General features: G+C 37.6%; 1 protein-coding gene across 1 annotated transcript in view; it reads right to left on the bottom strand.

The window, feature by feature from the left end:
• Positions 1–1930: 1930 nt before the first annotated feature.
• Positions 1931–26502, bottom strand: part of COG6 (component of oligomeric golgi complex 6) — a 50049-nt gene continuing 25477 nt past the window's right edge. The window contains exons 11-19 of the mRNA XM_042838965.1: positions 25725–25789; positions 23756–23847; positions 22226–22343; positions 14802–14933; positions 14138–14305; positions 12082–12189; positions 10589–10642; positions 7755–7834; positions 1931–3782 (exon numbers count right to left, since the gene is read on the bottom strand). Of these exons, the coding sequence (XP_042694899.1) occupies positions 3635–3782; positions 7755–7834; positions 10589–10642; positions 12082–12189; positions 14138–14305; positions 14802–14933; positions 22226–22343; positions 23756–23847; positions 25725–25789 (965 nt within the window). The 3' untranslated portion in view covers positions 1931–3634. The remainder of the gene's footprint in view (positions 3783–7754; positions 7835–10588; positions 10643–12081; positions 12190–14137; positions 14306–14801; positions 14934–22225; positions 22344–23755; positions 23848–25724; positions 25790–26502) is intronic.

Raw genomic sequence — 26502 nt, forward strand, 5'->3', positions numbered from 1 at the left:
TTTGGAATCTGAACAAGGATCAGTGCCTTAAGATTTCTTTCCTCTACGAAGGATGCCCTATGAAGGGCCTTCAGGAAAACATCCAAGTTTAAAAAAATGATAAATGACTGTAACTTAAATATATTCATGAAGCAAATTGGCTCCAAGCTCATCTATACTTTGCATAGCACTGGATGCCTCGGAGGACCTCGTGTTACTCCAAATTACCAAGGGTTGGAAATGGTACAGCAGTTGTAGGATTGTCCTACAGTTTAGCCTCTGAAGTGCTTCAATGAAACGGGGTAAAGTAGACAGAGAGAGGTTCTGAAAGCCTCTAGCAAGTATATCCAGCATGTGAAGGAGTTAAGTTACATAGCACACCGTCCACTCCTACTGCCAGTTCCTTTCTCCCAGCTATTCAAACATGACATCAATCTTGCATTGATTTAGGGCAGCCAGCCCTACCCTGGTGCTTTGAATGTGTGCCCTCATCACAAGCAAATGGCTCTTTTCTGCATTTTCCCTTAGAAGCAGGTGGCAGCAGATTTCAAACAAACCCACACCCATGTCTGTGCTGCTTCTCAAGGGTGCATTATGCTCATGGAAATATGCCTAACCCCTCCATTCCATTTTCAACATTTTCTAAGCTCCCCACCCCCTGGGTTGATGGCAAAGTGACTCAGCAGGGCAAGCAAAGGGATTAAAGAGCAGCCAGAATTTTTTTAAATGAATGGAAAACTTTAGTGGCTCTGAAAGTATTTTCCTCCAAGACATATTTCAAAAACTTTAATAAAAATAATTACAGCTGAGTCTATTAACAGACAAAATTCAGGGCTAGAGTTGTAAAACTCAGAGTAGGGAGAAGCATGCAGATATTACAAAATAAATGTATTATCACCTTTCCAAACTCCCTTAAATGTCTCTTTTTCCTGTATTAGAAAAAATTACTCTGGCTGGGCTGCTGCATGCATTCTATAATTAAAACAATGTATTTTATTTTCAGTGTGATGTGCGTATTTATAGAGAGACAGTGAAAAAAAACTTTGCAAAGATTGAACACAGAGGCACTGCCCTAAGTGCTGGTGAACAACCTTGGGTTCAACTCAGCTCTGTGGCTTGCTGGTTGCTTGCTAATTCTGTGGATGGTGAAGTCCTGGGGTATCGATTCTGCTTCTGGGGCTCATCTAATTGGAGGCCAAAGATAAGGTCCCTAAGTAACTACTGTCAGAAAATTTAGACCTCAGGCTCCTCAGTATACTCACATACGTATCACAAACTACTTGCTCTTAGCTTGTTCTGTCCTACATCTTCCATATCTTGCATCGATTTCTGCTGCTACGTTCAAGGGAGAAGAATCAGAGCAGCTCCATTTTGAGCTACACAAGTGAAGGGTTTGGGTGCTCTCCAGGAACGAGGGAGATGCAGATTCCAAACTCCTTTGGCCCAGAACTCAGCTCACTTGCTTTCCACAAAAGTGCTCTTTGCATCAGTGCATAAAGAAGCCCTTTACTCACCTACTCTCAGAATTGGGTTGTCTGAACATCGAATGCAGAGAGCACTGCCTGCTGGAGCCAGTTTCAAACGTGTTTTTGCACCAGTTTCCCAAGCATACTGCTAATGGACTCACCCTTTGAAAATACATCCCTTTGTATAAAGAGCTTAAGGACCAAGAGTAGATGTGCTGTGGATACTCCAGGCAGATCTCCAATAAATTGGTCGATATATGGCCCCCGTGCTGCCACCCACCCATTCAATGCAATGCTTATGGGCCAATCCATCAACCTGAGCAATTAGAGGACTGAAGCACCACAGCTGCTGGTGAGGAAGTCCCGGGAATCTGTAAAACGAAAGGATGAGAACTGCCAGGGAATGGCAGGTCCAAACAGAACAATCTTTTCCTTTCCTGCTTTAGGAATGCAAGTAGAGGAAATAACAACACGGAAGCCTAAAGTCAGTAAATGAAATGCCTTTTATTGATTTATTTACTCATTTTTGACCTTCTGATATTTACTTTAATTGCACAGACCAAAAGTAGTGACTGACCTTAATTTTTAATGAGTTACAACTTTTATAGCTATTGCATTAGTATTAAGAGAAGATAAAATCAGAGATAAGTCTCTACATGAACTCCAAGATGGGAAGGAACTTCTTGCTACTCCTCATGCAAACTACCAACTCATTACTGGAGACTGAGGTCAAGTTTAATTTGAGGAAAAAGTTCATTCTTATGAGTATGTTAATCTATTAATAAGCTAATTTATAACCTTTTGACAACTGATGTAATTTTCACATATTAGATAATAATTACAGGCATACTGAGCAATATTAATATTATTAAACAATGAACAGCCTCCTGAATATGTACTATAGTAATGCAAAACCTGAACCATTTAAATGCCTCGCCTAGTAGAAGAGCATAATTTTCCATTAAGGTTTTCCTAAGCTTCTAGACATTTTTTTCTTAAAGATCTGGAGTTCTAAAACAGATTAAATCCAACATTCACATTTACAAAAGAATTTACACCTCATCCAAGAACTCCAGGGGCGCACACTTTCCAATCTTTTTATATTATACCAACAAATTATGCCCATTAAGAAAAGGAGATGTTACCTCAGTGTGCTGTTAGCACTGAAGCTGATTTCTGAGCACACTGATCTATGCCATGAGTTTTCCAAGGGACTAAAATGTATTGCTGCTGCTCTCCTCTGCTTCCTGCTCTGTTGCAAGCATACACTAAATTCGGCTGCCACTAAGTATGTGTTCTGTATGGGGAATATTATTACTGTTAAAAGCATCCATCTTAAATATACAACTGATTCAATATGAATGAGTGCTTATCTCCCCCTTGATGCCTATCTATAGGTAACGGCCGTACCGCTGTGCAAATTATCTTCCTAACCTACAGTTATTGGTCCCAACCTTAAGTTTCAACTGATATAAGGACTCCCACACAACAATTTCACTAAAACAAAATCCTTCTAGTAAAATAAAATTAGAAAAATAATTTAAAGCATGAAGTTTCGGGTTATGTACACACAAGCAATTCAAATATTCTTTTCTTCCTACCAAAAATACCTGAATAGCAACACAAGTCAATGGATGCCAAAAAAACACAGGAATTTTGCCTCAAAGATTTAATCAACAGATTTTGAAAAAACACATCAAATATGGCAAAATGATTTATGAGCTATAAAAGACTTGAGACATTGAAACTATAGCAGCTGCATTAAAATTAAAGAGGCTCCGTGTATATTAATGATAGGCTGAGAAAAGGAGTGAGAAAATAGAGAAAAGAGCAAATAAAAATATAGGTGAGGTCATAAGTGACACTGATTCAACATCTAGTTGAAAGGATTACGTATAGGCAAGGAAAAACCTTTCTCCTTTACTCTTTTTGAAGAGATTGCATATTGTCAAGGTCCATTTCCATTACAGGAATGCATTAAAATAATTTTTAATCTATATTCTATTTTCTGGCCTACAGAAGGTTTTCAAAGACACAGGAAAGACTTCACTTCTGCCAAGCAGATTAAAGAAAACCGCATTCCTACGTATTTTAATATATAGTTACACATCAAAATTCAAGACAGAAAAATAATTCAATGCAAATAACAGACAGTATTATGGATTCTGATAAATCTGGGTGAAGCACGACTATGAGAGAAGTGCCTGAACTTGGTGAGGAGATCTGTGTAGTATCGTTTCTGGATCCTTATATTTATTTGAAGGATCCATCACAGCTGCATATAACTCACTGTAAGCTCTGCAGACCAGTTCTGTCGACTGTTTTATTATCTGCTCCCTAAAAAATAAAAATAAATTCAAATAATTTGCAAATTGTAGGGATTTAACAACATTCACTGAAAATATACATTAGAATTCAGCGTCAGTTACATTAAAAAGGCCTTTTACTTCAAATATGAAAAACAACTGAAAAGCTTTACAACCAAAGAAGGCTTTCCCATCTGCACTGCACATACATGAACTCACGTATATGATTTTGATAAACAAGGAATTTGCATTTTTTATTTCTGCAGTCATGAAAAGAAACTGTAGAAGAAAAAAAAAATATAGAATCATAGAATGGTTTGGGTAGGAAGTGACCTTTAAGATCGTGTAGTTCCAACACCCTGCCACAGGCAGGGACACCTCCCTCCAGACCAGGTTGCTCACAGCCCCATCCAGCCTGGCCTTTCTTGATGACATTTGTAAACAGACACACTGTTTTTATCTATAAGCACAATATATTCTGTTTGCCTTATCTTGGCAGCACCTACTTCATAATTTGTCAGAGGAAGAGCTGAAAGTGATAGTGGTTAGAGAACTAGCATTACCACAGCCTTTTTCCCAACAATACCATAAAGCCTACATCCTGTTATTTTTTCAGATCTGAATGAGTAACAATGCATGAAGATTCCATGCTAAAATTAACAGGAAAGTTCGATGGTTTTTGAAGACAAATATTTTTATTTTACACTGCCCACTGAATGCTTGCTTTGATCACCATGGTAATGCGTTTATGGTTACATGTGCATGTGTATCCAACAAAAACATAATTACAACTATTTCACAGTCAAATTCATACAAACGGGACACCGAGAGATGGGGAGGAAATGGACCCTGAACTCAGGCCCAGCCCTGTTGTAACTGATAGGCAGCAAAGGAATATGATGGCACTCACTAAAATCAGGGCTGACTTTACCACTTCTGACCACAGTGAGTGTGGACTGACAAACTGGAAGGAGCGTGTAGAACTTTGTATTTTCAGGAAAAAATAAGAAATGGAAACTATGAGATAATAGGCGAGACGTACACTGCATTTTATACTGATGTGCAGCATTCTGTTTTTCAACAACCACTGCCCACTGTCTAATTATTAGATTATTAGAATACCTGAAAAACAGACTGTTGTTATAAAAGCAGATCTAAAAACGCTCTTTTAGCGTATTCAGAGTTTCCTGGTAAACAACTGTCTCAGAACACAGCCCAGGATCACTCAGCTACGGTAACGTGACCACCTTTTCGGAAAGAACTGCACAAAGGATTTGTTAGGACTCACTGCATCGCACCAAATGCTATTACATTAAAAGAAAAAGTTTATTAAAATATTCCAAAGGGCTGAACAGCACGAAATGAGTCTCTCCATCAAATAATGTCAATGTCATTAATCAGTAACATTAGGATTTCAGTTGCCATAACAACAAGATCCATTTTATCGCCAACACAAATGGCAGCACTTTCTAAAAATAATAATTCCAGCATTCAGTTCCTGTGATCCAACACAAATGGAAAGAGCTTCACAAGACCAATAGCCACAGCAATAAATACCTTAAAACTTTTCCTAAATGAGCAAAGGAATTTGAAAGACAAGATTATGCGCCGGCAAATGTTGGAGGGAATGCTCTTCATGGTCATAAAGCTTAAATTATATTGCCAGTGAGTATATAATGCACTAGTCCCTTATCAAAAGCACGTGGTCTGCTTTTGAGAATCAAATAATCTGAGTTTTTTGCAGCTCAACAACTGGAACAGAGAATCACAATGATGTGATTTCAAGGAAGAAGCCTTCAGTACTGACACCAAATGCCTGTAAAACTAACTTGAAAATGATAACACTAAAACGATAGCAACAGTCAAATGTTTTACTTGAATTTTGAGAAACTTTAGGATTTTTCTGCTTTATTTACTACAGAAAAAAAAGCTTGAATAGTAAACAAGATCCTGCAAGTAACCATCTATGTAAATATGTACTTTCGAATGCTTTTATTTTCAATTCTGTGCAGAAGCCAAACTGCAATTTTGAGCTACAGCTGGTTAATAAACCCCCTTTCTGTCAGCTGAGCTGTGGCAGCTATAACAGTCATCCTCACATAGGCTCCCCACTCACCTCTGTGCTGCCCACTGTCACAAGGTAACACAAATTTCACTTAAATTGTGTTGAGAGAGGTTTAAAAAGTTCGTAAATGGAGCAAAGCTAAGAGTGCATACATGACCAGTTTATCTTGATTCATCTGACAGAAAGAAGTGATTAAGTCAAGGCAATTTCAGTGCATGCCTACACCTTTATGGCAGCATAAAGTCTACCTCGAAAAAATCGCTTTTGTGTTAGTAGCGAAAAATTGAAGCTTTCAAAATTCATTTACTGTTATTATGATTTTAAAATAGACCTACATTAGAAAAATATATACTGGGAGCTAAAATATTGGCTTAATAGCTTGACATCTAGAAGCCAAAGTTTCAGTGCTTCTGTTACACTGCTGCTCAAGATGCCTCACTTGATCTGTATTGCACAGAGACAGAGACATTGCTCCTAAGACAGAGCCAGCTCTGCTGGTTGAACTGCAGGAACACTGGCCCTAGCAGGAAGACCCAACAAACTGCTGAGAGGAACCAACATCCCCCAAGCCAAGCTAGGCAGCAGGTGTAAAGCGTGAAACTGGAAGTCTCAGTGAGAAGAACTTGAGCAATAAACTCCCAGCACTGTTTTTCCCTTGCTATATCCTGATCACAGAATCATAGAATGGCCTGGGTTGAAAGGGACCTCAAGGATCATCAAGCACAACTGCCCTGCTGCATGCAGGGCCACCAACCTCCACATTTAATACCAGATCAGGCTGCCCAGGGCCCCATCCAACCTGGCCTCAAACACCTCCAGGGACGGGGCATCCACAACCTCTCTGGGCAGCCTGTTCCAGCACCTCACCACTCTCTCTGTAAAGAACTTCCCCCTGACATCCAACCTAAATCTTCCCTCCTTCAACTTAAAACCATTTCCCCTTGTCCTGCTATTTTCTGCTCTTGTAAAGAGTTGACTCCCCTTCCTTTAGGTACTGCAAGGCTGCAATGAGGTCACCCTGCAGCCTTCTTTTCTCCTGGCTGAACAAGCCCAGCTCCCTCAGCCTGTCTTTGTGAGATGTTGTAATACAGTCCCATTTGGAGGACAGGCAGCTGTAATGAGAATCCAAATGTTAGAGTATTAACTCAAAACGTGATGTGCCAGTCACAATTTCTCATATCTTCTTGTAACATGCATTCTTGACAAAAATATGAAAAATAATGTCAAGAAAACTTTTTGATCAGTGCAGCATATAATTCTCTGAATTAAAGTACTACAAAATGTCTTCATCTTTGAATTTAATTGGAAAGAAATTCGTGGCATTTTCCCTAGCCTTAGGGTTCAGTTGGCCCTTATTTGTCATATTATATAATATATTCATGAAACAAGAGAAGAGATAAATTACGAACTCCTCACTTCTACACTTCAAAGGAAAAAAAAAAATCAGTAACAAAAAAAAGCTATGTAAAAGTCATCTCAGAGCAATATCCAATAGCACGAAATGTCAATACTCCATAGTAAAAGACAACATTTGATAATTTTAGACTTCATGGAGCAATGGGGGTAAAAGAAATCTTGAGCAGAGAATTAAATATTTCATTTGCCTTCAGAATGCTTACAAAATAGTTCTGAAACAATTTACAACTAAAATGACAAAAAAAAAAAAAGCCAACATAGCATAACATGTTTAAAACAGATGAGTGTAATTCATTTTGATGGCATCTGTTAAATGAAGAGCGAGTACTTCAGAAATTTACAAAATTACTTATTCCTGTTTTTCAAAAAGTGGTGAGTCAAAGCAAAATTGACCTGAAGTACAATGCAAATGTGATTGCAGCTGATAACCTGGATTCACATCGTGATCCACAAAACCCTAATCAAATTCATCTTTCTGATTACTACACAGGCAAAACACAAATTCAAAGTTAAGATACTTACTTCACAGTGGCACTCAGAAGGAAATTCAGCTGGGACATCAACAGACTATCTGGAGCAGATAGATAGCGATCAAACTGAGCCTAGGGGTGGGAAAAAGAACATGAGATCAACACAGAAGTAACTCGTTATGTGAAGACATAAAAACACAGATCTCTGAAAAGTGACTGCAATAAAGAGGCATCTTCTTACTTGATATGGTTTTCTTTTTTTTTTTTTTAATATACATTTAAGATAGAAGCTAACATAATATACAGATAATTAAGGCAGAGCTTAATAGACTACAACAGCATCAAATCTCAGCACCTCTGTTGCCAAAATTTCAAGTTTCTGACTCTTGAGTTGTATGGGTGGAAGGGTGAAAAATGAGAATGTGGTTTCCATATCTATTCAAGTTTTCTGTGCAGACAGTGCATGTATGTATGCACCACCGAAGATTAAAGCCTACCCTATTCAGGGCAGAGGAAGCACTGTAAACTCCAGAAAGAAATCTAGTCTGTCCAAGTTACAGCATGTTACTTTTTTTTTTTTATTATTTTTTTTTTTACTTTTTCCAAGAAGCTGCTGCTTAATAACCTAATTAGCAGTTAAGCTGGGAGAAACAAGACAAAGAGACCTATTTGAGGTTCCATCAACTCCTTCTAGGTTTACTTCTCCCCTGTGTAATACAGTGAAAAATAACGCAGTGCTTTGATTTTATTTGTTTGGAGAAGAAAGCACTAAGAATGTTACTGCTGCCTTCAAATATTTACTGTGTAAATATTGTAGGGAAGATGGTGCTAAGTCTCAGAGGTGAACCCATGAGAGATTACGGACATATTCTTCTGTTCTTCCAAGCAGTAAGGAAAACTGATTAGCTGATTACATACTAGTTGGAAGATTCCCACCAGCAGCGTTTATTATCACTGAAAAAGTTACCAAGAAATAACCTGGGGAAGCTGCAGTGCCTCCACCCTTGGAGCTAGTAACTCAGGTAAGGCCCTAAGCAACTTTATCTAGTAACAGCAGTCTTTTGAAACATGTGAGTAATCTTCTCAAGCTCCCAAATCCTAAAACCCATGCCCACCATCATTTAAATACACAGAAGATGGACATAAACAACTAATGAAGTAGGTCAGTTCTCACGGGGTTATTTGCCAAGGCTGGGAATTTAGGGGAGATATACTTGATAGAGGCATGGACTTCATTAGAACAGCATTAGTAAGCACATATGAACAGCTTGAAAGTCTGTGACCTGGAAAGATTTCAAGTTGAGAGGCAGTGAATCTACCTGCATGCACTCTCTCTCCCTTATGGTTTAAGTTCTACAAAGCAGACAGACTACAGCGACTGATGAGATTTATATGGGCTTCATTTCAGCACACTGGGTTCAAGAGTGTTCGACCAAACATACATTAAAAAAAAAGGTACGGAGAAAAAAAGACTTGGATTACTTTCTAGCTTATCAAGTAAAATTATTATTTACAACCATTAATCATTAATACAGATTCAGTTTAAAAACCATGGTCCCCAAGTCACAGTCTTTAAATTTCTTGCAGGTCTACAAGGCTACGATAAGGAAAAGATATTTTAAATGCAAAATGTATAATTAATATACAATAATGCATGATAAGAATGCATGCTGGTCTGAATAAACCACAGAATCACAGAATAGCCTGGGTTGGAAAGGACCTCAAGGATCATGGATCTCCAACCTCCCTGCTGCATGCACGGCCATCAGGCTCCCAATTTAATAATGGACCAGGCTGCTCAGAGCCCCATCCAACATGGCCTTGAACACCTCAGGGATGGGGCATCCATAACCTCTCTGGGCAGCCTGTTCCAGCACCTCACCACTCTCTCTGTAAAGAACTTCCCCCTGACATCTAAACTGAATCTTCCCTCCTTCAACTTAAAACCATTTCCCCTTAAACCACCGAGTGCTCTGTGCCAGAGCTCTGCTCTTCCAAGCAGCTTGGGATTCACTGGTTTAGAACTGGAATGATGGAAAATAGGCTACACTGACACCAATAGGAGGGATTCAACATTCTTAAAATGACCCATTTCCTGAATCAGAAATGATAGAGCCTTCCCCTTCCAACAAATTCAAGCCCATGTGATCTCAAGATTTATATGAGGATGTTTTCCGTGGGGTGTGCGTGCACTGCTGGATGAGTAAGCCTTATTTACAGTTAAACTTCCAGAATAAAGCTAAACTTGGCTAAGCAAGAAGAGTGACACATCATATGTTATTGCCCACTGAACTGTGATATTGCAATCTCTATGCAAAATAGCCTTCACATACACAATGAAAAAGAATCAGCTGATAATCTGTTTTAAAATATAATGCAGCTTCCAGCTTAAAAATATACATGTAACTATATATAACAAATACAAAGAGAGAAATAACTGTGGCATACACCCAGCATTTAACTTCTGAGTTTTGCTGAACTATTTGCATAAAATCAAAGCCCTAGGACTAAAATTATAAATGATAGCAGAACCCATATTTCAAAGCGTTCTAGCAAAAAATAAATTCTGGTGATTAAAACTAATTAGAGCTAAGTATTTGCTTTTAGCAATTTAAGATGACTCATGGGATAACATTATTATAAGTAAAATTCTGCTTCTCAAGACTTAGAAACTAATATTCTATTACTACCAGTTCATAAATAATTTATGAATTTATTACTTCAAGTGGTCAAATTACTACAAATGAAGAAAATATTCCCAGACATGTAAGTCAGCTATTCTTAAAGAGCGTGGTGAGATGAATATCTACTACATCTCACACATTAACAGAATTCTTTCCCAGGTCACAGCAATAGTACCTCAAAATGAAATTGGAAAATGCTTACCATTGCTACCTTCAGGGACATGGAATCCAGACTTGGCAAATTTGAAAGAGGACCCTAAGGGGAAAAAAAAGAAGTCACACTAGCATTTGGAAAAAGACAAGAAATAATAAACTCTACAATCTGATCGTACTAAATTGTTACTTGGTCCTGCTACAGGATATTACATGTTTGGGAACTGAATCACCACACCAGTGCTGGAAAGGCAGTAACAGTTCATTCATATTCCACCACTCCCTTGGATTAAAAATTTGGAATACCGTCTTTTTCATATGTCCTCCAGTTCTTTTCTCCTCTTTTCACCATTAGAAGACAAAACCCGAAAAAAGTCTTCCACAAAGTCTGGGATAAAAACTCAGCTGGCGGCCATCCAAACGGCCTTAGTGTCCCAGGATTACAGAGGACAATCTCTGCCTCCTCATCTGTTCCTGGACCACGCTGAATTCAGCTCTGTTCCCCAGTAACCCTGATGTTTACATGGCATTACAACGCATACGTGCTGTCTCACACCTCTAATGAATCCTGTAACAATCTCACCCCTGCAGCCAGGCAGTGGATAGATATGAAATAAAATTATTACTGGAAATTCCATCCAATTTCCATTAAACAACCCGCTGTGGTCTATTTCAAATTGGTTTTAGAAAAGGAGATAAGCTTATGAATAGGAAATCAAACTGAGTTACTAAGTTTGGGCACTTTACATAAAAATACTGCCTAGACAAAGAACAGGAAACTCTCCAATGCAGTACCACTTTCTCCTGTAATCACTGCTCTTCACCTTTATGAAAGATCACAAGTACAGATAAAGGGAAGAGGGGATGTAATAACAGCAACCAGATAAGAATGATGCCTCAAAAGAAACAAAGAACACGAGCCCCAAGTGTCAGTTTTCAACTTTTTCTAAGAAATCTGATGTTTTCACTTTTAGAATTGGATCGTCTTGGTTCTAGAACAGGTAAAGCAATGAATGAAGCCAAAAAGTTACTATTAAGCTCATCTAAAATTACTATTATACTCATCTAATATTTTTTCACGGAACCAAAGAAAGCAGTAATTGTCTAATGCATGCAAGGTATCTACTCTGGAAATGAATATCACAGTGGAAAAAAAAGTGAATGTTACACGCACAGCAGGTCCAATATGTCCTACATACTGTGGAAGGGGCATACAAACTCACTACTTGTGTTTTAGAGCCAGCTGCACTCTAACGACTTCAGAGGGGTATTATACTACCTATGCAGTTATTCTGAGAACATATCTGCACAATTAAGCCAGAAGGAATGATGCATCCCAAACCTGCTAGGCTTGCTTAACACAGAGCATGAGGAAAATGTGTACTTGCAAGGTACCTTAGTCTAATAGCCCTGGCACTGTATGAAAAACCAAAAGAACTTTTGCTTTCACACAATACTTCATTTACAAAACTAACAATGCCGAAGTTCTTCTGGTTGGCAGGTACACACTACCTTCTCAATAAAACCAGTACATTACCTTACCTGTTCTGGTTTGTGTTGCTGCACAGAGTTATATATGTAACTTAGACCAGCTCTAGTTAGGACATAGGAAGCTTGTTCATTTATGAGTGTATCTAAATGAGCTTCAATCTGAAATTTTAAGCATAAGATAGTTAGAAAATACGCATGAGAATATAAAATAAAACGAACTCTGAGTTGTCTAGAAACACAAATAAAAAAAAGGAATATGATTAATAAACAAGGGAAAAACACAAACATATAGCATAATTAGTGTATCCATTTACATCTCCTATATTATGAGGAACCAGTAAAAAATTTATTGATGACTCTTTACAGAAGAGCCAAAATTTTTTTGTATTAGTAAATTCAACAGCACTAAAAATAAAAGAATGAAAGCTCTTACAGTTCTTTAAAAATATATGATAAAAATCATTCAGCTTATTGAAAATATCAAAACTTATCAAAAATATTGACAACAGTGTGGCAGCTTTGTAACAAATAACACTCAAAAAAATGACAGTCTCTCAAAGGAAAAATCAAATTGAAACTAAAATATAGAATAGGATCATAGAACCCTTGGAGTTGGAAGGGATCTTTAAAGGCCAACCAGTACAATTCCCCTGCAATGAACAGGGACACCACAGCTACTTCAGGGTGCTCAAGGCCTGATCCAGTCTCGCCTTGAAAGTCTTCAAGGGCAGGGCATCAACTACAATTCTGGGCAACCTGTCCCACTGCCTCATCAATGTAAAAGGCTTTTCCTTATATCTAACCAAAAACTACTCTACTTTGAGCTCGAAAGCATTTCCCCCATTATCAGTAAGGCTTTCAAATTCAGTACTGATAGCCATGTGTTTAAAAAAAGAGTTGACTGAAAGAACAATAGCCAATTAATTACAGAAGCTCAACCAACGAAGAAAAATCTAAAATTCATAATATATCAAACTCTGGTAAAACATAATGATATTTAAAAGCATTTTGCTTTCTAGAATTGTTTAGAAAAATGCACTTTCTACAAATCAGGGGGGAAATCTCAATATTTCAATTTGGAGATTTAACTGTCTTCAGGAGTTCTTTTTTCTTTCCCCATGAAAAATGTTTCTTACTTAATATGCCATTCTACCTTCACTTTGATAATCTACTTATGTATAATCATAAAGGTTTTTTCCAATCTATTTCTGTATTCGTAGAACACTTGAAGAAAGCAATTGGTATTAAATGCATAACCTTCAGTTCTGCTGCTTATTTTAAGAATAAATCAATTGCAACATTTACTGTGAACAAGAAGCTCTGATAATGGAAGTTCAAAGTGCCCCAAACAGTTTGGTGAGGTTTTCTGTTTGTTTCCCAGCTAAAAGGTGCTAGAAATTGAAATTAGGAGTAGAAAGGGAGAAATGGCTCACAGCCAAACTTTACTGATGCTTCCAAATAAGAAGTTGAGACTTTTTTCCCCCCAGTCTTCAAGCTCCAAAAACTCTCCTGAGAGGTACTGCAGAGATTATTGTGTAGCACAACTGTAAATGGGCAACGCCTATGTTTTCTTCCAAGTGAATGCTTTATAAACTACATTTCCATTTTGAAATGGTACCAAATATGAACTACTAACCAGCCACGTTAGGTGAAATCTAACAAATGAGAACGGAAAGGTAAAAAGAAGCACTGAAGTAATGACCTCAGGTACAGCATACTAACACCACATAGGATAGAACACAGCCAGCTGTTTCACTCAGCCTTCAAATTCTATTTGCTTCAATTCATACAGTTTGCAAGTGAACTAGAATAATGAGAATGACTCAAGGAAATGAAAGTTTTCATTGATATGGGCTTATTCACCACTAAAACAAAACTTCCCTATTTTTTTTTGCATGTTTGAAATAAAGGATGCTGTGTACCATCATCAGTTCTGATACTTGTTATTGGCTTATAAAAAGAGCTCCACTTATCCCATTTCCTTGGTTTAGAATTGATCCAAAATAAACATTATCAAAGACAAATACGTTCACATCACATCTTACAGTCTGCAAAACAAAAGAAAAACAGTAATAAGTTTATTTTCAGCTGGGCTAGTAAGGCTCACCTGAAACTGTAACATTTCCAGACGTTTGTCAGTGAACTCAAAGAGAGCCAAGGTAGTCTTCATCATATAAAGTGAATTTACCATGAAGGTTGCCATGTCAGCTGTGCCCAAATTACTAGCAGACATGGTACACATCTGTAACAATGGATCTAGCACACAAGACAGAACCTAAAATAGAAAACACAAAGAAAAGAGGGAGGAGAGGAAGGAAATCATGTCACATGAGGCTTCTAAGCACTTTCTGTCTCTATTGTGTATTTATTCTCCAAAGCAGAACAAAGAAAAATGAGAGTTTCCAACTGTGAAAGCAGTTTTCTACTGGATTTGTCAGCAGGTGATCAGCTACCATAGTGATGGCAAAAGTGTAAAAACCTGAGAACAGATTCTAATCTAGTAGGAGGAGTAACCCAGAATAGATAATTGGCAATTGTGCAATCTTGATGGAGTATTTACTTAATGGAGTAGTAATTGGATAACAGAATGTAGACACTGTGCTAAGAGTAGCACTCCATACTGTACTGTAATTATCCACTTAGTCACCCTTGTATTCACATTGAAAACTTGAGTTTGGAAGAAGGCTCCAAAATGGGACCAGAAGATTAATGGACCAAGACAAACCTAAATTTACTTTCTTTCCCTCCCTTCTCTCAAAGCTCCCTTGTACCTGCACGAAGTCAGCCTGACGGGCATCCAGTGGAACAACAGATGAGTCGTGAGATGCCAGAACCTCTCGTAGCAAATTAAGTGTCTGATTTAGTGCAGCGCTTGGGCCAAGATCAGGAGGTGGGAGTTCAACCTAAAGAACAAGATAATCTGTTTTTTTTTTGGTAATGAACAAGCAAAACCAAATTTCTCCCCTCATTCAAAGTATGCCTATTTTACAACCTAGCAATCTAGAGAAACTCAAATGCTACAGTTTCTGGTGGTAAAATATGTATCACATATATATTTGCTAGACTAGGTAGAAGAGAACAGTCACGCGGCTGAATCACTGAGTTTACTCTGAGCAAGGCTTCTTGTAAAGGCTTCAAAATCTAGCACTAGCAGAGCTCTGGGGCCATAACACAACAGCTGAATGTTGTCATCTCCTTGATAAGGCTGCCTATCCCTGCCATACCAAAGGGCTGGTATGAGAGCTGCAATAGGCAGCAGTAGACATAGATGCAACAGTCTTAATACCTACCAAGTTTGTACTTAAATTATCAGTATACAAATGATCTGCACATAAGCTCTAGTACACCTATATAAATTGCAAAGATAGTGTGAGCATTGGACTGCAGTCCTATCTCAAAGATAAGAGAGATATGAGAATCACAGATATTTAATAACCATAAAGAACACACTTTCTGAGGAAGATTATGAAGAGCTGGGGAACATGAAAGAGATTAAAATTCTACAACATTCTTAACACAAGCTCAGATACTTTAACAGGTAAATACCAATTGTATCATTCATAAAATTTACATTACCTAAAACTCACACCTCTTTTTCCCAGTCACAACCCTCAAACTCCACTAGGGACGTTACTGGACCTTTCTGTCTTCAATGATGGCTCAAATTAGGTTCTTGCTGCCTCCAGGCCCCTACTCACTACAACCCAGGCTGCTGTCCTCATTTCCTTCTGACAAAACCTCTTCTCCCTCTTTCCTGTCTGCTGCCTATTCAAAGGGAAGCATAAGTCTGTCTAGATTACACAGTAGTAAGAACACCCCAAGAATGCTGAGCAAGTGAACATCTGACAATATAATCACTTTCCAGAAAGACAAAGGGAAAATTAAGTTTGGCTTCATCTGGGACTAGTTTCTGTGTCTCACTCAAGGTGTGTAGGTGCAGCAGAAACAGGCACTGTCTTCAAATCTCTTAAGACTTCTGCCCGGTAAGAACAGAAGGTACCTCTGAATTGTCCCCCTAGGCACAGCCAACATGCTCCATATCTGTTGCTAAAGCAGATCAAACAAGAACTCTTTTGGATCCTTCTGCACTCATTTTTCCAAGAGATGATATAGTCAATTCAAGGAACAGCTGTTGTTCAGCATAAACAGTTGAAAATTTTAAACAGGTATTCCAGCAATGAAGTAACAGCAATTCAGGAAGAAGCACTTACTACTCGGTGCTGACTAGTAGCAAAGTCTACTGAAATTTACAGCAGTGAGTGACTTTCTTCTTGTTTATCCTTGTTATATTAGGGGTATTGATCGTGCCCTGAACACACTGTTCTCAGACCTGAAATGGACCGTGTTCAGGGATATTTTGTCATTAATTTGAGACTAGAGTCTGATAGGGCTTTCACTTCCAATACAGATACAGATCATGGCAATGATAATTTCAGGCTTCTTTACACAATTACAGAATTTTTGTCCCTTCAAGTAGATGATGGCCAGAAGCCTCTAAATTAGCTTCAACTTTCATTTAACCTGTTCTTTTGAAGTTCCTTGTTCCCATCTAGAAGACAGTGGACAACATTACTCGGGAAGAAAACATTATAGGAAAAGAGGTTAAGATCTTTAAATTCTATTTGAGCTAGCTTAAATTCCTGACTACTTCAGAGGTAGAATTACTAATAAGTTCAGGGAAAACTAATGCACTGCTATATTCATCCTAAATTTTTGCATGAATGTAAGTTGGGTTTGTTGGTTTTTTTTTCAGAATTAAAAAAGAAAATTTTAACACAGTCACGGATGTTAGTTTGCAAAGCTAAACTGCTATTCTAATTTAAATTAAAAAAGTCATGTCCTAAATGTTTTATAAAAATTGTAACAAATAATGTAACATAAATATTACAAAACACACAAGCCAGGCAGGAGCTACCTAAAGAATTCTCAAAGAATTCAGTAGTAGCCAGTTCAACAGTATTAAAATGTATTCTAACAATACCAAGAATCTCATCAGTTCTACCTTTGCAGTTCAGTCACACCTAAACTAGCCCAGTCAGCTGTTCTTCCAGACAAAGAAAATAATTCTCATTTTTTAAACTCTAACACATAAAACAGAAACCTATTCTCCTAAAATAGGTTTAGCCTAAAAAGTTGTGTCTTCATTTAAGCTTTTTAGCTCTCAAATGCACATTTTGAAGGGTCACTCAGTGGGGGATGATTACTAAGTAAATAAGTTTGAATGATTTTTGTTTATATTAAATACAGCTAATTCTATTAAGTACTGATACACATCAAGGAGAGCAGCGCTGTCGGTAGCCCATACGTGCACCTGCAAATACTGAAAATACGATATGGGTAACACAATCAGAACAACTTATGTACTATACTACCTGAACATTAGAAAGTTAACAGCACAGAAGGACATGGACTTAACGGAGCAAACCCAGTGAAGGCCTACAAAGACCATGCAGGCTCTGGAATATCTCATACAAGGAGAGGCTGAGAGAGCTGGGTCTGTACAAGTCCTGAGAAGAGGTGGCTCAGGGGAATATTATCAATGTGTATGAATACTTCATGAGAGGAATACAGGAGCTAAGGCTCTTTTCAGCGGTGTCAACACACACAGACTGAAAGACACGAAGTTACAATAGATTTCAGTGTGAAGTCAGTTAAATGATGGAGGTAGCCGCACCAGGAGGTTCTGCAACCTGGCCTCCAACCCTGGAGGCACTCAAAACTCCACAGGCCACAGCTCTCAGCAACCTGCCCTAGATGACACTTTGAACAGGATGGTTGGACTAGATGATCCCCAGAAGTTCCTGCTGACCTCATCCATTCTGCCATTCTGTGACAGTAGCGTTAAAAAAACAAGGCAGTAATTTTAAACACACAGCTCCATAGGAAGCACTGCTCAGACAGACAAACAAACAAAATGTTGGTGGCCTTCTGAAGGGCCTACTGGCTTTTAAGTTTGACTTTAAAAAACCTCACTGGAAAGAAGGCAGACATAGCACTGAAGACACATGCTTCATTCTAGAAAATTAAATAATCTTCACCAGACTTAAACAACAGCATCTTGTATCAACTGTCCCACAGCTGATTTCCCAGAAATCTAAGTAGTTTCATTCTGATGGGAACCAAATTATGAAGGAGAAGTTCACAGTTATTCCCGTGCAGTGCTTTAATACCTCTTCCACTGACAAACGTAACAGACTATGGAAACAGAACATTTAATTTGCATACATCTAGTATAAAAAGAAGAGCATTAAGTAAGACAAATTCCTTTGGCTACTTTACTAATCATCTCCTTGCTCACCAACAGGTTAGCTCACTTTAGTATCCTTGTGATACCTTTCATTCTCTTCACTTCCATGTTTTAAATTACTCCTTCATTTAATAATTGTTCTGGAGTATTATCAAAATGAGACAGTAAGGACAGATGTGCTTGAAGATTCCCTTGCAATTAGCTGCTCTAATAAAATATACTGGTGCAATGGGCTGATTAAAATGCCTCACCAGTAGACTCATGATTCTAAATACCAATTCTCCCAACATGAGATCCATCTATGCCATGAGCTCCATCCACGGCAGTGCAGTAGGTGCTTTGTGCTTTGTTTCCAGTTTCTCTGGAATAGTTTCTGTTTTCTGACAGTTCTGATTTAGTATTTTCTCCTGGATTTATCATCATGTGTAAAAAGGTAATCTGTACCAGGTTGTTTTTAATTAGATCCAGACAATGAGTAACAGAAAAAGAACCCTAAATTACTAAGCATTTGGTTTATCAGTGTTTATCAGCTGAAGGAGCAAATACCAACAAGATTTTCAAATCAGGGACACTAATGCAGGCCAAACCCCATTCTGCTTGAAGGAAGAAGGTGTACTAAGCCAGGAACTTTGTTACAAGAGCTAGAAAGCACATGAAAGGCTGCCCAACACTGCTTCTGAAAGATAAAAGCCCATAAAACAATGCAAGGGAGATGCAGTGTTTGTAATAAAAGCTGGTGCACTGAACTTTCAATGTGACAGAGCTGGTGATGCACAGCCTCTGTATGACACCAACATTGAGCTCTATGACAACCTGAGAATCTCAAAGCTGCGAGTGGTAATTTAAACCTCAAAAATTAAGTACCTTTGGAAGGACTGTCACCAAGCTTCAGAGCAGCTTTCAAGAAATATAGAAGCCAAAGAGACTTCCTCATGCTCTGCCTTTCTTTTGATAAAAATGAACTTACATTCAGGCAGTATGATGAATGTATCTATCGTACAAACTTCAGATCCCAAGGAGCCACCTGAGAAGTGTGAATGAAAACATGATAAAAAGGTATTCTCAGAACGAAGCATATAAAGTCCTGAGAACTGCTGACTACTACTATTTTCAGATTATAACCAGAATGCTTGAGGTTTTCTGATGTAATTAAAAAAAAAATGTTCATAGGAAAATGCTTCTGAGGAAGTCAGTAGGCACTCTGAAGTAACTAGGGATTTCCTTGTATCATCTGCAATGATGATTTGACAACCAAAGAGGAAGAACCCTGATCTAAGACTGCCTTTAAGATTCCATATAGCTTTGTGCCTGTGGAACTACTTATGCAATATGGGATTCTTTCTTAAAAATAGACGTGTACTGGAAGCTGCTTTATTCTCCTATGAAGAACAACCTGAAATCTCAGTTTCCCACCATGCTTCAAAAACAAAATGCCAGGCAGTTTGAAGGTAGTTTCATTCCCAGCATAATCAATAACCCAGGGAATTAGTTTTTCTGCGGTAATGAGGAGAGAAACACATCTCTGTCCTGTCCTTCAAAGGAAAGGGTTTTGAGGAGTTAGCATGCTTTGTGAAATCTGCTTTGTCTACGAAGTAAAACCTGCTTTGTCTTAGAAGTCTGCAAGTATTTCTATTTAAAAACAAGTTTTGCTTAAATACTACCCTTGTCTATCAACTATAAAACCGTAGATTCTAGAAAAACATACCACAGCAAGACACAATAACACATCAGGTTAATCCAGACAGTTGTCCCCACGCTACAGCACAATACAATTTGCACAGGGCTGAAGAAACACATCAAGCTACAAATTCACCAGTAATGATGACTAAATCTTGTGGAATTCAGTAGCTATGAAGAGTAAACACAAAAACACTTATATTCTCTCTAAATGAAATACATATTGCAGAACTGATCTCTATTCAAAACTTTTGCTCATTATTTCTAAGTTATTGGTAACAACTCTCATCAAAATGGTGATTTAATCAAAATAATGGACAGCTGATATTTTTGAATCAGACTTGTGAAAAAAATATGCATTTTCCATACTGTGTAAGTGAAAAATGATTTACTAATTTTCAAGTGAGCATTCTTTTTGTGTATAACACACCAGCAGCCTTTGTAAGCCTTTGTAATCATATACGTAAACACAAAGGTCTGTTTTCCAGTACTTTAATCTTAAACTAAAAAAATAAAAGTTCTGGAAACAGCTGTACTGGATACATAGCAAAAATCTGCTAAAAATGTTGGACTCTGAAGGGACTTTTACTTACGCACTATTGTGGCCTAAATACACATTAATAAAAAAAAGACCTGGATGACAAAAAGCAGCTCAAAGTTTCCTCAACATGTAAAAACACTGGAGACATATGAAAAGGCATGAAAGCTGGCTGTGTATTTACAGAGTAAATGAAGTAACAGGAGAATTAAATTTATGCCAAAGTAAGGTCTTTATCTCATGAAAACAAAAGTTTCTCTGGATGTAATTCAGCCTACTTTTGTTTTTGGGGAAGGAAAACTATTTTTAGACACAAAGAGATAGGACATTATCCTATCAATTCAGTAGTTCACTCACAAAGGAAAATAACATCAGGTGATTCACAGGACTGCCCCAAACTCTCAGTTACAAGTAAGAATTGTTCTCGTGTGTACAATTATCTAGTTTTTAACTCCTGAAGCATAGATTCGTAAATAACTGCAGATGCTTTTGTTACTTATACATTGAATCAACTTCTGAGTCTCTAAGTCTTTGGCCTCCATCATAACCTGAGGACAGAGTTTTTGAGTGTATATATGCTATGTAAAATTGTCATTTTGTAAATGAAATCTGAAATTGTGTTTATGAGAATAACCAGTACTTCTTACATCACATGGTAGGCTGGTATGCCTGTTCATTATTCTGAATGACTTGCACTGAGGTGCCATTGAAGGAAGCAGTACAACCACCATCACTTAAAATCATGAAACCCAAATTTGACTCCTTTTATAAAATAACAGCAGTGTCCACAGCCAGTCACATCCAGACTGGATACTGAGGGAAGGGGAACTAAATCCCTGCCAACACAACAAATGGATTGACTTGGTGGGTCAACAGTTGGACATGGTTGATGATTGGGCTGTATGATCATAGTGGTCCCCTCTAACCCTACTGATTCTATGAAGTTAAAGAGGATTACAATACCATCCCATAGTGATTACACATGCAGCCCAACAGTTTGCTTTTACTTTGCTCAGGCCTCAGAAAGCTGAACTTAAATTGCAATTGGCTATGAATACAGCAAGGAGAGCTTAACAAGAACTGTTTCAGGTACTGAACAACGAGAAGTTCATGGAAATGAAGTTCAAAGCAAACAGCAGGAGAAGAAAAGATACCAGGGAAGCACCGCTGGCTTTGGTACAGTTGTCTAGTTAACAAAAGTATATTCTGCTTCTAACAGCAACAATGCTTGTGGGTTTTATAGAAGGCAGAAAAAGTCAAGTTTTCCTTTTACTCAGCTTGCCATTTCGGGATTTACTGCATAACTTCAAAAAAGGCATTATTCACACGAGTAATTAATTACTGATCTGATGATGCTTCAATACAAATTATCTAGCTCAATTAGCTGACCCCGCTTTACTGCACTAAGGGAAATTTCACAATTAATTTTTCTGTTTGTCATAGATTTTACAACTGTGTAAACTGCCCTGCTGCTCTGTAAACAAATGTGGGTAATAATGCTATTTCTAGCCATATTTACTAACAGTAATAAAAGAATTAAAACACAGATGTGCAGGCTTTTTTATGGAATTCTATAGCCAGCACATAGAAACAAAAACAAAAAAAAAATTAAATTTAGGAAAAATTGAAAAAAAAAAAAAACAACCAGCCATTCATCTAATAACCTTGCCAGATAAAAGGAAAATGAAAGCATGAGATTGGAAGCATGAAAGCTGCATCATTTTGAAACAAACCTTGTCCATTAGTTTGCTCGCATGAAGACTCAGGCTGTTAAAGAATATCTTCTTGCTCAACAAATGCATTTCTTCTATCGTAGTCAGTAGTGTGGCTGCACTGTTTCCTACAATAGCACTGAAAACAAAATAGAGATTAACTACATGACAAGGTCAGATACTTTAGAAGCATTTCATACGCAATTTTTTCAAAGTTGAAAATGTAGGAATTATAAGAACAGCCATACTGGCCCTCAGGATATGCGTATTAAGATGACTGTGAGAACAAGCACAATTAACCACACCATCAAGCGGATACAACTTTTAAGTATAAAGTTTAGCACTTTTGTCTAAAGCAAAAATACTTCTAAGCTACAAAAACGTCAGATAAAAATGTCATTGCATCATAACAGGGCTAATTCCTGTTGCCCGATCTTCAGAATCCTTCAGATATTTTCAGAATCTTGTTGCATTTAATGGGTTATATGTCAAACTGGATTTTCTTTTCATCAATTGGACACACTTCCTGTATACAGAGGAAATTATTCAGCTAACAGGCGGTACTTCAACGAACTTTAAACAATACATCGCTTACAGGAAAAAAAGTAACAGGTAAGACTGCCTCAGACCTTTCATTTTAACACTGCATTTTCAGTTGCTTTATAACTACTGGGAAACAGGCTTTGGGGACAGAAAAATGACGGCAAAAAATCTTACAGCTGTTTTGACAATAAGAATAGGAATAAAATATGTTTCGCTCAATATTATGAAAGAAAAAAAAGTCCCCTATCTGTTCTAGCAGAGCTGCAGTTCCATCACACTGGCAGAATTTAAATGCAGCAGCAGATGCCCAAGAACCATTTATCTCATTCCATCCAATACCTGAATACTGAACATAAGCTAAAATCATAGCACTAGTGACCCAAATTCTCAGCATTTTTGTACATGGTTATGGAGGAACATTTTCCTGCTATTGCCCTTTCTAACCAATATCAGCTACTGCAAACGCCACTATCTATAAACAGCAGTGATTCTGATTCTTCTCCTGCTTCACTGTTCTTAGGGACACTTAAAAGGTTGGAAGATGACTGGTAAACCTTGAACAGCAAGATACAGAATAAAGCAAGCATCTTTTCAACAGGAAAATGCAAGTGCACAATCAGAAGAAGTGGTATCCAAACACAGGTATCTAGGGAAGAAAAAAAACTGAACTTCTAGAGAGAATTTAATTCTAGCATCTTTTCAAAGAGATAGCTGACCTGACCTTAGATGCTCACTGGAGTTTTTTAACATATTATTGGCATCCAGATAGAGAAGTAATAAAAGATTCCTTTTGTATTTTTCAAATCATTGCTATATTCCAAAGCAGGCTCTGTAGGAATTGAGGAGTGACAACAGACAAATGACATTTGCTTGGAGTCATGCACATTTCTCTCAGACTGTGTAGTACACAACAAAGTCTAAGGCCAAGAAAAACCTTTCTACTATTCTAACCATTATATTTACAATAAAAAGAAAGACATCCTTAACATATTTTGTAGCTTTGCATACCTGATTGTATGGTGGTAGAACTTGAGAAGATTAGAAATCTTGTACAGTAAAACTGCTCCTGGCTCAGCTACAATCACCTGCTCAATCCTAACCTGCAGAATAAGCAAACATTCTTCAAGTCATACATTCTCAAAGACAATCTCTATCATTTTACGTATAATACGACGTTGACTTTTGAGAAACAAATTAAATGGAAAAAAAAAAAAAAACCCAGCAAGAGAGGATGCCCACTTAACTGTAACTTTATGCTTGAACCGAAGTATTTCTGGGGTTGCTAAGTCTCTGGGTAGAAAACAAGCAGCTGTTTCTTAAAAAATTCTTAAAAAATAAAATGAAATAATCCCCTTGCCCCCAAATATTCCCCTATAGGCTTTTGTTGCACCTTGTTATTGAAAATTTCAAAATACTGAGATCATTTTATGGATTAACACCAGTACGTACTGGAATTCTTCTCAGCACTGAACAGAGAAAGAACAGCAGAATCCCTAAACTATAACCACTGATCTTTAACTTCATGCAGCAATTTGGAATATTCAAAGCATTAGGCATTTTACTCAAAAGACAATATTTCGTCTGAATTAATCTCTCCTTTACTTAAAGGAGATATCACATATCTGCCACCAGTATGTAACAGGATATTTTCATAACTAACAAGCAGCTATGTTGACTGTTTATCTCAACCAGGAGATATTGGTTACACAGACCAAAACAGTGCTGAATTTCTTCACACTTGGACAGTTGATGTCTTGTCTCCATGGTACACAGTCTCAATTCACTCATAAAAAGCTGTCCCAAGGCCAAGCTCTGGCGCTTATGAAGCAGTGAAAGTCAGTGACTTATCACTGCACTATTCTCCCACATGCCTATGTGTGAAAGGGCTACATACAGATCACCATCCAATCTCCAAGTCATTTGTCTGCTGTTCAGTGGAGCACAGTGTGCAGCGGTGCCTTCTTGGCAGAGCCAGTTGCAGAGAGAATCAACTAAAATTCCTTTTGCATCCAAGTTTGAGACCAAAAATGAAGAATAATTTTGGACTGATTTGCAAAGCTCAGTGCACAAAGTTAATTTTAACATTCAGTCGTACTTTATTCTCCAATTCATATGTATGTACAGAAGAATATGAAATTTTATACATATATACACACACACACACACTTTCAGTGTTGCATAGAAGGATATTTGGACAGGGGTATATTACTGAGTACAGTCCCTTGGAGAGAGTAGAGCCTGAAGAAATCTTAAAGAATGCTGTAGAACTAAAAATGGTCCAGAGAAAAGTAAAAAGATGTTCACTAAAAAACAATTTTTCACGGTTTCTTTCAACACAAGAATTGGAGTTACTAAACAAAACAAAATGAACAGGAACTGATTTTTCAAAAAGTTAAGCTGTGCACTTCCCTCTTGCTAGGTATGTCATGAACACCAGCATTTTATACCAACTTGACACATTCATGAAAGAAAAATCTACTGAGGTCTATTAAATACAAAGACTGTAGCTACGGTTCAGTAAATCCTTATTAAGTCCATGAACAGTTGAGGAAGCTATTCTGCAGAACAATCTTGACACAGATCTTCAACATCCTTTAAGAAAATAACACGGCTATGACTAAAAACAGGGTAGTGTTTTTAAAATGATTTTCCATCTCGCCAACTACATCTGTTCCCATATTCTTATCCCAAAGGCACATTTTTGCAGGTAAGTACCACTGAACTTGAGGAAAAGCAAAACAGATCAAGATACAGATTTAGTATCCTAGCACCTCTCACTGTATGACTACTTCCAATCAGACCACTAACTACACTCCCATGAACTACAGAACCCTTAATTTTGAAGGGCATTATAATTTTCTAAGTTGAGAATCCAGTCTTAACCAAGGAAAATGACAACACACTGTAGAAATGTTCTGAGAAAGAATAAATTTTGTTTTAATATATTTAGAGTACTAAGAAAAGCAAGATCCCATACCTTTAGAGGCCTGCAAACACCTTCAGTGATGTGCCCAACTACTTCTTGAATATTTTCTTCCACACCTACAGTGAATGCAAGCACATACTAAGATTATGCAAATTTAATTCTCTTTTCTTCAAGACTATAAAACAAATAAACAAATGTAAGAGCTACTCCTCCATAAAAAATATTATGAACAGCATGTTCTTTTCTTCACAAGACTATTTTATACTTCCACTGAACTTCAAATCTAACCATTAAGAAATAGTTGCATGACAAAACAGTCCTGAAGACTCATTACCTTCTGCTATGCAATTGCTTCCCAGCACAACACAGTGCCTGGGGATTCGAGAGAGAAGGAACAATTGGAAGAAAAATGTTTTACCCAGAAACAGTCACAGTGATGCTCAGCATCAGCACTTATTGCAGCTAAAGGAAAAATAAAGGAAGGGGGGGAGTGAGATGCTTAGAAGCAACAGTACCTCCCATAATGAAAGGCCTGAACTGCAAATATATGTCTGACAGTGACATGCTCATGGCATTGTTACAACTTACATCACATATGTACCTTCACACTGTAGTGTACCACAGCATTAGCAAGTGCTTCCTCCCTAGCAGCAGTTGAAACTAATCTATCAGAGAACAAACTATATATGAAAGAGAATATTGCCCTGTCTTATCATGAAACACAAAATTAATTGTTGCATGGCAACCAGCACTGTCATAAATCAATCAAACTGAAAGCAACAGATCTTCAAGCTCTCACTTCAGTAACGACTCGGAATAGATTTATGGA

Source organism: Centrocercus urophasianus, unplaced genomic scaffold (assembly GCF_019232065.1).
Source record: "Centrocercus urophasianus isolate 14NV4802_14NV808 unplaced genomic scaffold, USGS_Curo_1.0 seq_9, whole genome shotgun sequence".
Classification (NCBI taxonomy): Eukaryota; Metazoa; Chordata; class Aves; order Galliformes; family Phasianidae; genus Centrocercus; species Centrocercus urophasianus.